Consider the following 11,527-nt stretch of genomic DNA (forward strand, 5'->3'; position numbering starts at 1 on the left):
CAAAAAAAAATTGCATCGCATAAACAAATGGTTGACATCTTCATTAGTACAACAACCACCCACACAGAGCTGCTAGTGATTCTGAAGAAGACCCCACCGAGAAAGGTTATATGTAGTTGGAATGAGATTATGAAGTATATACCAAGCAAAGAGATTTATTTTTAAAGGAAGCGCCTTATGTCAAATTATATCGGGAGATTCAAGAATAGTTACATTTTTCAAATCCGTCAAGTAGTGATAAGCTCTTTTGACTGCATTTTTTTGTGATGAATGTAAATTTCATTGTCACATGTCTTCCACTCCAACATACAACACAATGTTATTTAACAAAGCACTACACGGTCCCCTATCTACTCCTCCTCCCACATGTAAAGTATGATTTAGATGAAAAAGTTCAAAAAATTTATGATTTAGATGAAAAAGAATTTTGTGCCAAAATTGATACAATATAGAGGAATAAGAAATTTGTCAAGGGTAATATACTTATACTAGGTTGTTTTGTAGAGCAACCGAAACATCTAAAGTATCCCCAAGAAAAAGGGTAACATCCATACACTAGGTTGGTTTGCAGAGCAACTGAAAAATCTCAAGCATGCCCAAAAATAAAATAAAAAGTTACAATCTTTGTAATCAAGTGAAGCACATTCTAAAGAAGCAAGAACAAAAAATATGACTATTTTGGTGATTGGACGGGACCTATGAATGCACACGCACAATTGGTACAGTTTTTGAACATGACAACTTTAGTTGTGCAAAATTTCATTGTAAAAAAATTCAAATGACATGACAAATTAAGGGACAAACGACCAACGACGGACCCACCGTATGGTTGAGTGTGGTTATAGGCTTATAGCCACACCAGATTATTGCCCAATTTTTTTTTCTTGCATATACTAGACTTAAACAATGAATTATATACAATATATGTTGTATTTCTTTTCATGTTTCTTACTCGGCGTAGCGGTAGAAAGTGCATTTCCTATCAGCGAATCTTGCAGGGAATCGAACATGTGATTGGTAAAAAGAACACGTCCAAGCCATATTTGCTATTGTGTTTAATGTGTCACAAGTATGCTTTGTTAATATATATAATTTATTTGATATTTTAGTCACACCAATATCAAAAGTCTAGATCCGCTCGAACAAAAGACATGTCAAAAATTAAAATTAATTTCCCTCACTAAACTACGTAATTATATAAATAGTTTTATGTTTTTAGTCCTCATAATGATATATATACCAGTAGTGTAGCATGCCATGTTAGCGTACATGATGAGGCCTTATATCATATCATGTTTTGTTATTTTATGGCTGAAGTTGTGTGGATTAGCCTCTTCATGGTATATAGAATGAGACCTACCCAAAAAGAATGAGTCAAGACATGGAAGGGTTGTGTTGGAATATTTTATTATTATTATATTCTAATATCATTATGTGGGTAAATATCGTAACAATAATTATATTAGTTATTTATCAATTGTGAGCCTTAGTTGATTAGTGATCAAATTAAGTAATAAGGCTATTAGATTTCTAATTGGATAATTAATTAAATATTTAATTAGTTGATATGGACTCAATGAGTGGATGTTCGGATGGTCCATTAACGGAATAATGAGAAACCTTAATGGTCATCCAATATAAAAGAGGCTATGGTCCTCAATATACCGTACACGGCAAACTCTCTTTTCTCCCCATCTGAAGATAACTTGAGGCATAAAGGTACCGGTTGAGGAAGAACCAAATCAGACGCCGCTAACATATGTTGTGTATTTCAGATCATAGTTTCTCCATCGTTGTTGTTGAGAGAGCTGTCATTAAAGCTTCATCCAGGTATTCCTAATATCCTAATTCTTGATATCCTTGATAAATCAAACATGTCGTAGATCCGTTCATATTTATGTTCAATGTTTTGGTTGCTTCCGCTATTGATTCATAATCATTGAACATAATTTTATAAAATTTGTTTTTATTAAGACCTAAATTTGCAACAGGTTGAACTTTCATCAACTAACAAAAAAAACTTTTAAATATATAGATGTAAATATATAGCCAATGCAAGGGATCATGAAGATAAGCACTAACAAATTTTGCATGCGCGTGTCGAAAATGAAGTTTTTTTTGACTGCGGCGACAATGAAGTTATGTAGCGTGTTGTGTAGATGTGACATGAAATTACAATGACCCTTTTGGATTATGATAAGATGATACCTACAACTTGAGTATATAAGAGGGAAAAAATGTGTGGTTCAAGAGAACGAGAAAATGTTGAGAAACGTGGAAGGTTTATAGAGAGTATGTTATGGGACATTCTTAATTTGTTTGCAGCTAGATTTTGATTTACATATTTATTAGTCTAATAAAATGAGAGCCATGTATACCAAAACCAATCATATCTTATTACTATTGAGATTATGGCTAGTCATTATCTACCTACCTCCTCCACTTTGGCATAAGAGGAGTGCCCCCAACCATAAAATGAAATGGAAACAATATTAAGAAAAGAAGAAAACAGTTACCCTAGGTGTTAAGTGAATTTAACAACTTCATTTTACATCAATATTCTAAACAGATGACATACAATCATACATATATCTTACATTTTTTGACACAAATAATCTTACATTAACTTCATCATATTGTAAAAGTGTAAACAAATTTTAATAAAGTAATATACTAATATGTATATATTTAGAATATATTATGTATTCATTAGTCATAATATGCATTCTTTAAACCCACTTGGTTTAGTTTGATGATGTTTTTTTACGTCTTTGAAGTATACTTCTCTTAAGGTTTCAGATTCGATTTTCCTTTATGTCAAATTTGATAGGCTAGTTTGTTTTTTTACAACAACAAAAAATGCATTCTTGGGTCAAATGAGTATTTATTATTTATAATATGTATTCATTAGTCACTATCATTTGTAACAACAAATTGGTGTATATTAGGCACATAAGTTATCAATAAAAATCATCGAATTATTTTGGCTAGAAGTTTCTTTGTAACAAGTCCAGCCATTACTAGAAGTTTTAACTTTTCCTGCGGATTTATCTGCAGAATGTTGTGTAAATTCTGCAGAAAACACATTTCCTGCAGTTTACCAATATTTTTACAAAGTGCAGGGACCAATGCCAAAATCTGATGAAAGTGTATGGACCAACGACACATTTAAACCTTTTGTAAATTGGTATTTTAATACCGCAAAACTGAAACGCTTCTTTTATGGATTTTATACTTAAGAAACATGTGGTCAATTAGTAAATGCTAAATTTGACACATGTTGAGATTTGAATGGTTATTTATTAAATTATCATTGTTGTTTAGTGTTGAAGTATCTAACAAATTTAGTAAAGCAGTAGTGTCGAATGAAAAATGAAAACGAAAAAGAATTGTAACCCTAAAACATAGTATTATAATTATATAAAATCGTAAATACCTCTTTTTCATAAGACTCTTTCGATATATAATCTAATTGTTTGACAAAAAAAATATTTATTTTGCACTTTAATTCTAATTATAAGCGGATGTTGTTTCGTTATGAAAACAATAATGTCTTCCAAAAATGTATTAAAAGTATATTCGTCCAACAATATATGCCATTTTAATATTAACACTCACATATATGTAGGTGTTATTATTTTTTTCATTAAAAAAAAGGGTTAAATATGTTTTTGTTCTTATAAATATACCAACTTTTCGTTTTACTCCCTCTAAAATTTTTCTTCAATTTTTAGTCCTCCAAAAATTTTCCATCTTCACTTTTGGTCCCTCTTTTAAAGTAAACTCATATGTGGAATTTATATTTTTGAATAAAATTTTGCAGAAAAAATTATAATATTATAAAAAATCTCTCCCAAAAAAATTTAGAATTTTTAACAAAACATGAATTTAATATGAATTTTTATATTTTTGATGGTTAAAAATTCATATTAAATTTATGTTTTGTTAAAAAATTCTAATTTTTTTTGGAAAATATTTTACAATATTCTACACAATTTCATTAACAAATACTAAAATTAACTTTCCTTCAAACAAAAAATACTAAAATTAACTTAAAAATAGGGACCAAAAGTAGTGATTGAAAATTTTATAGGGACTAAAAGCTGAAGGAAAATTTTAGAGGGACCAAAACAAAAAGTTGGTATATTTATTGGGACCAAAAACATATCTAACCCTAAAAAAATGTATTTACTTTAATAAGCTTATATCATACTTCACAAAATAACTCTTCATTAACTAAATATATATAATTATACTTGAAAATAGATTTTAAGAATTATAAATTATACTTGTAAAATTATTTTTTTAAAAAGTGTAATAAATAGTCGTGGATATAATAAAAATAAATGTCATTAATATTATAAATTAAGTATTAAATAAAATATTGGATGCAATGGTCCCGTAGCTCAGTTGGTTAGAGCGTTGGTCTTATGAGCCGAAGGTCGCGGGTTCGAGCCCTGCCGGGACCATTTTAAATTTTACATTTTTTTTTGTAGTCAATGAAAAATTGTGCTTACAATAAATATATTCTTAATTTTCAGAGTTTTATAATAAGACTGTATATATTTTTAATTTATGTTTTCAACATATTATTAATTTTCAGAGTTTTATAATAAGACCGTATATATTACAGATGCCTTATAAGAGGGAGAACAAAATTCTCAAAATGAACTTAGAGTAAATAGGCAATTATCCCCTTGAAATTGTAAGTTTCGTCAATATTTTGTACATAAGTGCAAAACTTCAGGAGGGTATTTGCAAAACGTCATGTTCACTAGCAGAAAAATTTGATGGAGGGGGTAAATTCATTAATGTTTGCAATTTCATGGGAATAATTGAAATTTTGTTAATTTGAGAGGAATATTGACAAAACTTGCAATTTTAACGGAGTAATTTTCTATTTACTCAATCATCTTATAATTAAAGACTAAAAGAGGGATGTTTATAAGCTCTCCTAAATCCTCATTGAATACAATTTTTCATTTTCCTTTCCACCTTCCTTTTGCACAAGCTCTCCCCTCCTAAACTTCCTAACAAACCCTTAATTTTATAGTAATTTAGAGGTAAGAAACGGTGAATGTTTCAACTATTCATTGTTTATTTTTGCTCCTTGCATGCACATTATCAGCACACATGTATAGACAATCTAGCTTTGATGTTCGCACCCACACAAAATTGATATTCGCACCCACACAAAAATGTTGAAATAAACCAATCAATTTAAAAAAAAAAAAAAAAAATTATTCCAATTAGAAATAAGGGAAGAAATGGAACAGAGACAAATAGAGTGCAAAAGATGTAACAACCTCTTGTAAAAATTGAAAATTGAAATGAAAGCTATAAAAAGAAGACAAGACCATTGTACAATATAAGCACAAGATTTTTCACCACAAAACCAAATAACCTAATACAAGTTTTTGTTGTTGATTTATAACATTACAAAATTTGCATTACAAATTAACATTCAAAAAATCAGATTATGTACATTTGAAAGTAAACAAAACCTTCTATCATACAAACAGACTCAACTATCATATACTCTTGATTTCATACTCATTCTTTAGAAACACTTTCACATAAAAAATAAAATTTATTTATTGACTAAATAATTCACCTTGGTCCTGATAGCTCCATTGCTTGGACTAATAACAAAGAATCATCAGTAAGATCAGAATATCTATCTGATAAAGATGATTCTTGATGTTTGAATTTGGAAGTGTCGGTTTTTTGAGAAGCTTCCCATCTTTCGGCTAGTCCATCACCTTCGAGCATGCGTACAACCTCGGACATTTTAGGTCTATGGCTTGGAAGATATTGAGTACATAAGAGAGCCACTTGAACCATTTCTTCAAGCTCAATTTTGTCATAGTTGCTCTTTAGATCTTTGTCTACTAGTAATTCAAGTTTCTTCTCTTGATGAATTTTCTTCACCTGAATGACAACAATATAATAAGGACTCGTGGATTGAATGCAATTATATGTGTTAGTGTCATGTCAGTGATGAACGCTAACACATGTCAGACATTAGACATGACTTCAGTATGAAGTGCCAGTGCTACATAAGTATAGATGAATTGAACCTACGACCTCGAGGTCAAAAGGAAACAACCTTATCGTTGCGTCAAGGCTAACCCCCAATAATTTGATTCAAGTATTAGGAAAAAAAAATTAATTAATAAAAACTAAGGGGAAAATAAGAACTAAGAAGCATTAGTTACCCAATCAAGCATGGCTCCTTTTTGGTTAGCTGCTTTTCCAAATTCTAAGGCTCTCTGACCTGTGATTAACTCAAGGAGAAGAATGCCGAACCCAAACACATCAGTCTTCTCGGAGGATTGTCCTGTGGACAGATATTCCGGTGCAATATGCCCTACAGTTCCTCTCACTGCAGTTGTGACATGTGAATCTTGATGATCCAAAAGCTTTGCCAAACCAAAATCACCAACTACAGCTTCATAATAGTTATCAAGCAATATGTTTGCAGCTTTTACATCCCTATGGATTATCTTCGGATCACATTGTTCATGAAGGTATAATAATCCCCTTGCTGCTCCTAATGCAATGTTCTTCCTTGTTCCCCAATCCAAGACCGGTTTACCTGAAAAATCACAAAATTGATATCAGGATTAGGTACCTAAATTAGGAACTTTAAATTTTCATATGAAACTGCTTAGTAGTTGAAATATCTAAATTGGTCATTGAAATCGTAAAACTGTTTCAATCTAGTACTTCACAATTTCCATATTCCAAAATGATCCATAAAATTGTAAAATTTTGATCGAATTTGTCCCTTTATTGGAATTTTCAGGGACTAGAATAACATTAAGTTGATAATGTCATAATGAATCTGAAACTAAGTGAATAATGTCAGTGATGCACTTTATAATAGATCCAGGTAGAGCGACAGACTTGATTAACATTTCGCGACTGCATGGATCATTTTAGAATATTGATAATGTAAGGGACTAGGTTGTTACAATCCTACAACTTCAAGGACCAACTTGAGAATTTACTCGTGTTGAGTATGACTCATATTCCCTGATAAATGAGAAAGACGTTCGAGCAAAGAGGATTTGTAATCTGTAACCCTAATTTATTACAAACCGAGCAGTAGTATTTAAACAAAGCTTTGTTCTTTGCAACTGTCGGTATAGATGTAAGCACAAATGGCCAAACTATGTGATCAATTGTTTGTGTTATGCATTTATTTATCTGCTTGCTTTAGAACCGGAATTTTACAAATGAACTTACCTTTCAAACGGGACGCAACGCTTCCATTGCACATGTAAGGATAAACTAAAAGCCTTTCTGATGATGTCATGCAAAATCCATAAAGTCTGAGAAGGTTTCTATGAACTGCAAGGCTAATCATTTCAACTTCAGTCTGAAATTGAATCTCTCCTCCGATTGCATTGCCGTCTTTAAGCCTCTTTACGGCTATTACAGTGCCATCTGAAAGAACTCCTTTGTAAACATTTCCAAAACCACCTTTTCCAACTAAGTTTTTGCTGCTGAAGTTATTTGTAGCAACTTGGAGTTCTCTGAATGAAAACCTCTTCAAGTTTCCAAGGTAAACTTCTTCATGGTGCCGGTCTAAAACATTGAGTAATATGTCACAATAATGAACCAACTATATGGAACTTCAACCATATCAGTTTTTGCTTTTAGTCCTTGTAAAAGCAAAAGATAGCATATTTGCAAGGACTATAAGCATATTTATAATCTCTATTTCAGTTAAAATTCTAATGAAAAAGTACCTTTGACATCAAAGAATGCTTGTTGATTATGCTTGTGTCTCCACCAAAGAACAAGTCCAAAACCAATGACTATTAGGCAGAGACATCCAAGACTCAAGCCAAACACAATAGCCATTTTATGACCTTTTGGTTTGCTTGGTGGTACAGAATCTAGGCAAGCAAAGATATTGTTATCAGCATTAAAGCAGTAACAATGAATGTACCTACATGTGTCTGTGACGTGCCGGTGTTGGACTCCGTACACACCTTCAATATGAAATGTCGGTGATGATTAAGCATAATTTTGTTTTCAAAGATATTATTACCTTGTGTATTGGTTAAGTTCATGGATATTGGCATCAATGTCATCCCATGACAGTTTGGTTCATTTCCAGTAGCACAAACAAGAGGATTACCAACAATGCTGAAACAACAAAAAAGAATTTCCAAAATCTTTCAATTAGTACTCAATTTTCTGTTTCCATCCATGCAGAAAAAAACAAACATTCAGAGAGGGAATTACCTAAATGATTTCGCCAAAATTCTTGGTACTGGTCCACTAAGATTGTTGTAGGACAGATCACTACATTGCGAATCGCAAAAAGAAAAGAAACATTAGTAACACAAAAACTATAAACAGAATTAAAGAATAATGAAACAAAAGAATAGGTTGTGTATATTACAGTAAAACAAGTTGTGTCATGTTAGCTAGTGATTCCGAACATTCACCAACAAGACTGTTATTATTCAACCTCCTGAAACAATTTTAATAACTTTTCAGCTTCAAAATTCATAGATTAATACTAAAAGAATAGCTTAAGATTAAAATTTCAAAATCATATATATCCTTACAAGTATTGAAGGCTTCTTAAGTGACCAAGAGAGGTAGGAATTTCACCATTGAAGAAATTATTAGACAGATCAAGAGTTTGAAGCTTAGGAAGTTTTCCTAATTCCGAAGGGATTGATCCGGTTATGTTGTTATTCTGTAGCAGCCTGAAAAAGCAATCGATAAAAAATCACCTTAGTTTTTTTCAGATGACTTAAATACGCGAAGATGCATTGTAAGTGATAGAGTGACCTTCCTGTCAAGATCCACTGAGATTCAGCCTTTATCACTTCCATTCGTCAAAAATACAAAATCTTATCAAATTGCATATTTTTATGAATTCTGATTACTTACACCATCTGAAGGTTGGTTAAATTCCCTATGCTTGGAGATAAAGTACCTGATAAACTTTGACTTGGAGTGCCCCTAAACAAAACAAAACCAGTTTCATATAACTGTTAAAATCAATTTGTAGCTAATTAACCGTAACTGCAATTTAAAACCGCCCTTCATTTTTTCTCCGTGATATAGAAGATTGAAGAAAAAGTTTACTACTTACAAGCCAGTAACAAGATTTTCACTGGAACATGTAACCATAGTCCAACTACATGGATCAACTGCATCACCATCCCAATTTTCAAGAACACCATGTGGATCCACTAGAGAGTCTTTTATACTCATTAAAGCTTGCACTGCAAAACAAAAACAAAAAAACACAATTCAAAACTATATATATTGAACTCATATGAAGCTACATGTAAGTATATACAAAGTTTCAAATTTACCTTCATAGTTTACTCCTTTAGAAGAAAGCAAAGCATGTGAACTTGAAAAGCACAAAAACAAGAAAAACACAAAACAAAGAAGAGATATAACTCTTCTTGGCTTCATCATTTTGAATAGGAATTTTGAAGAAACAAGACAGGAATATAGTACTAAAACTTTAGATTCCTTAACTAACTGAAACTTATAATGATGATGTTGTTGAAAATGTGAACTGTTTTAAAATGGATGTTGTTTCTTAAATTTGATTTGATGTTCAAAAGAAGAAAAGAAAAGAAAAGAAAAAGAAATTTAGTTGCTTCTTTCCATGGTAGAATAGAATCTTATTCACCCAAAAATCTTGTGTCAGAGTAAGTGAGTGAGGGGGGGAAAGAAAAGAAAAGAGAAAGATGATGTGTTTTTGTGCAGTATAAAGGGAACTAGCATGCCTGTCACTGAGTCATGAAACTTTAAACTAAATATTATACAATGGTTTAAGTATTTATTTGGTTATATGTAATATTAAAAAATTAATTTTGAATTAATTGATTTTGTAAAGTAATTTATGTTATGATACATTCACGTAAGGAGCAATTAATAATAAATTTGAACGTAAGAATCAGTTATAAGATTAAAAAAAAAAAAACATCAAATTTTAACTTCCAACTTTGCCTAAAATATGTTATAGTTAATTTTACACGTCTGAAATCAACTTTGCCTAAATCTTACAAAGAATAAGTGTATGTTTAAAATCATAATTAATTTGATAAAATCAATCTGACACCGTAATTTTATTGAAGCAACAAAAAGTAATTTTTGCTAAAATTACCATGCACAAGGTTATTCTGCCAAACACACACACCAATCAAGTGCATATATGGTATGGATAGAATGGGAAATTCACTTTGTGACATAATCATGCACACAACCATAAAGTGGAAAAAAGATTTCATGAATTATTAATTATATGCATTAGCACAGTAGTAAATAAATAAAGAAAAAAAAGTACTGGAGGTTAAGGAATATGAGGTATCATTAGATTTTATTAAACATTAAGCATATCCATAGATAGAATAGAATTAAATACCACATTGAATTTCTTTTCCTTTTTTTTTTTTTGGTGAAAATGACTATAATTCTACATAAATTATTCATATAGTGGTGTGACAAAAATCTAATTGTCAATAGGTAGACATGACCAAAATTAATGAAAAGATATTTCAAACAAATAAATAATAGTTCATAAATTCTAATTCAAACCGGTGTTAATGTAAAAATTGTTAAAAATGGACGCTTTGATTAGAGTTTGAACTTCAACTCTTTTATGTGCGTAAGTTCTCAATAATTATTATCACTTTATTTATTTATTAAAAAATAAAAAATAGTAAAATCAAAATGTATATCTGTTACTTTATTAATGTGGCCATTTTCAAAATTCTACAAACATGTAATGGATTGTGCTTGGCTTTTTGGGAATGTGGAGAATCCAAAAATTCTCTGAGTTTAGCCATTCAGTAAAGTCCTAAATGAGAATTTTTAATATATTAAGGTATAGAGAGAATGTGAGAATCTCGAGGAGGAGGAAGTGGAGTGTGTACTGGGCGAACGAGATTGATGATGGATTTTGTGACCCACCAAATATAGATGAACCATGAAAATCTTTGGTGCCTTTCCTTTGTTTTTTAAACAAATCAATAATGCCAAATAGGCACTATTTGAGCTCAAATTGAGTGAAGGACTATATATAAATTCTAGTGTTTTCAAAATTTAATCAAATTGGTTGATTTAACTGGTTGAACCGTAGTTTATCATACTCATCTTTTTTATTTAAAAAAAAAAAGTTTTGAATATTTATCCATTTTATGGTCGTTATGTTTAACCATAGTTGAATCAATTGAACAATGACTCAAGAAACTTATTGATTCAATCTCCAGCTTGGTACTATAACATGATAATTTTACGGACCTAGATCCCCTGCTCTAAATGTTTCACGCAGTTACATGCAGTAGCTTATCTAAATTGTAGAAAAGTGATTTAACAGTTCAGATTTATTTATCTAGTTTGATCTCAGCCATCGATTAAAGATCGGACGGCGGAGATATGTTACATCAGGACGTAGTTTAAGCACCAAATCATGTTCCATAATTTAGCTAAGGTAAGGTTTATAGTGGTTTTTAGTCTTGAATGATGAGTGCCTCTC

The 11,527-nt window shown here is 30.9% G+C and overlaps 1 protein-coding gene and 1 non-coding gene across 2 annotated transcripts; one reads left to right on the top strand and one right to left on the bottom strand.

Moving 5' to 3' along the window:
• Positions 1-4,395: 4,395 nt before the first annotated feature.
• TRNAI-UAU (transfer RNA isoleucine (anticodon UAU)) lies at positions 4,396-4,469 on the top strand. Its single transcript has one exon. It is a non-coding gene; the product is annotated as a tRNA-Ile (tRNA).
• Positions 4,470-5,359: 890 nt separating this feature from the next.
• LOC25497639 (protein NSP-INTERACTING KINASE 1) lies at positions 5,360-9,790 on the bottom strand. Its single transcript, XM_013592262.3, has 11 exons — positions 9,351-9,790; positions 9,125-9,257; positions 8,920-8,991; positions 8,589-8,732; positions 8,420-8,491; positions 8,260-8,319; positions 8,063-8,160; positions 7,758-7,907; positions 7,252-7,593; positions 6,219-6,598; positions 5,360-5,931 (listed from the first exon to the last, which is right to left on the bottom strand). The coding sequence occupies exons 1-11, from the start codon at positions 9,457-9,459 to the stop codon at positions 5,611-5,613; spliced, it is 1,881 nt and encodes a 626-aa protein (XP_013447716.1). The 5' UTR covers positions 9,460-9,790; the 3' UTR covers positions 5,360-5,610.
• Positions 9,791-11,527: the final 1,737 nt, after the last annotated feature.

This window comes from Medicago truncatula, chromosome 7, assembly GCF_003473485.1.
Source record: "Medicago truncatula cultivar Jemalong A17 chromosome 7, MtrunA17r5.0-ANR, whole genome shotgun sequence".
NCBI classification, from domain to species: domain Eukaryota; kingdom Viridiplantae; phylum Streptophyta; class Magnoliopsida; order Fabales; family Fabaceae; genus Medicago; species Medicago truncatula.